Source organism: Penaeus japonicus, unplaced genomic scaffold (assembly GCF_977035675.1).
Source record: "Penaeus japonicus unplaced genomic scaffold, GWHDUDI00000001_assembly GWHDUDI00000019, whole genome shotgun sequence".
NCBI classification, from domain to species: domain Eukaryota; kingdom Metazoa; phylum Arthropoda; class Malacostraca; order Decapoda; family Penaeidae; genus Penaeus; species Penaeus japonicus.
Genome location: NW_028234421.1, coordinates 2,987,714 through 2,989,174, shown reverse-complemented (window position 1 = coordinate 2,989,174; position 1,461 = coordinate 2,987,714). Strand labels below are relative to the sequence as shown.

The 1,461-nt window shown below is 34.1% G+C and overlaps 1 protein-coding gene across 1 annotated transcript in view; it reads right to left on the bottom strand.

The window, feature by feature from the left end:
• The window catches only part of LOC122259397 (D-beta-hydroxybutyrate dehydrogenase, mitochondrial-like), a gene marked incomplete at its 5' end in the record, with an annotated part of 88,663 nt that extends 87,707 nt beyond the window's left edge, over nucleotides 1-956 (bottom strand). The window contains 1 exon segment of the mRNA XM_086547071.1: nucleotides 801-956. Within this exon segment, the coding sequence (XP_086403197.1) occupies nucleotides 801-956 (156 nt within the window).
• Nucleotides 957-1,461: the final 505 nt, after the last annotated feature.

Sequence of the window (1,461 nt, the reverse complement as noted above, 5' to 3'; positions counted from 1 at the left end):
ATTCTCAAAAGGGTAAACATAACTAAACAATGTTAAATATGGATAGCCATGTCCATTAAATATACATTAACGTCAAAATAAATGGAACACATACACACACCCTGAACCACACACATAGGGCGCCCAGCATGATACATAATTAATTAACAGAAAGGGGCAGCTTGAGATACACCATACACCATACACCATACACCATATTCCGAGGCTGTTTTAGAACATATGTTGACTTCATCTGAAAAAAGGCAAGAATTTCGCAAATATTGCAAATGAGTATGCCACTTGCAAATAGGTGTGAGTGTGTAATACAGAAGTGTAAGAAAAACAACATAAGAACTAGCGTGAGGAAGAAGGGATAATTAAAGCGAACACTTTTACGACATGCTTGAAGTTATTTGAAAAATTATGGTGTCATAAAGTAATTTCACTTACAACATGCATCTGGACGGTTCCTGTGAGGATCTTGAGAGGTTAAAGGATATCTGAATTGCTTTCCAGGACTTCACGTAAGTTCATATACACTCCCACAAACCTCTCGAGTATGTTCCATTTTAGGTGGGTCCATAAATGCTATAAATAGTACATACATAAAAAAAAAAAAAAAAAAAATCACTCAGGACTTGAACGTATTTTTCCTTCAAGTTTTTATTTATTTGTTTTATCATTATTATTATTCTTTTTTATCATTATCATTTTTTTTCGTTATTGTATGGCCCTAGAACTCCCCCCCTCCCCTCCACACTAAATACTACCCACATTTTAATCGACACAAACCAATCAACAAACCGATAAACCTGCCTTACCTTTCGACCGTCTGATCATCGGCAAAAAGGCCTTTGTAACAGCCAGCACTCCGAAGACGTTGATGTCCGTGATGCGACGGAAGGTGTCCATCGGCACCCACTCCAGCTCACCGTACGTGGCCCAGCCGGCGTTGTTAACCAAGCCCCATAACTGCTCTGTTTCCGGAAGAGATAAGGGAGTTTGGGTTAGAGTTTTAAAGGGAATCAGATGGGTGGTTTGAGTGGAAGATTATGATGTGGTGGATTATGTTACTAGTTTCGTTTGTTTAGATGTGTATGTTTTCATTGTGTAGTTAAAGTTATGGGCTAAAGTTAAGTTGGAATGAGGTGACTGCTAAGCTCTATATTTTCACACACACACACACACACACACACACACACACACACACCAACACACACACACACATCCATATACATATATATATATATATATATATATATATATATATATATATATATATATATATATATATATACATACATACATATTTACACACACACACACATATATCTATCTATCTATCTATCTATCTATCTATCTATCTATCTATCTATCTATCTATCTATATATTATATTATATATGTATGTATGTATATGTATATTATATATATATATATTTATATATATATATAAAATATATATATATATATATATATATAT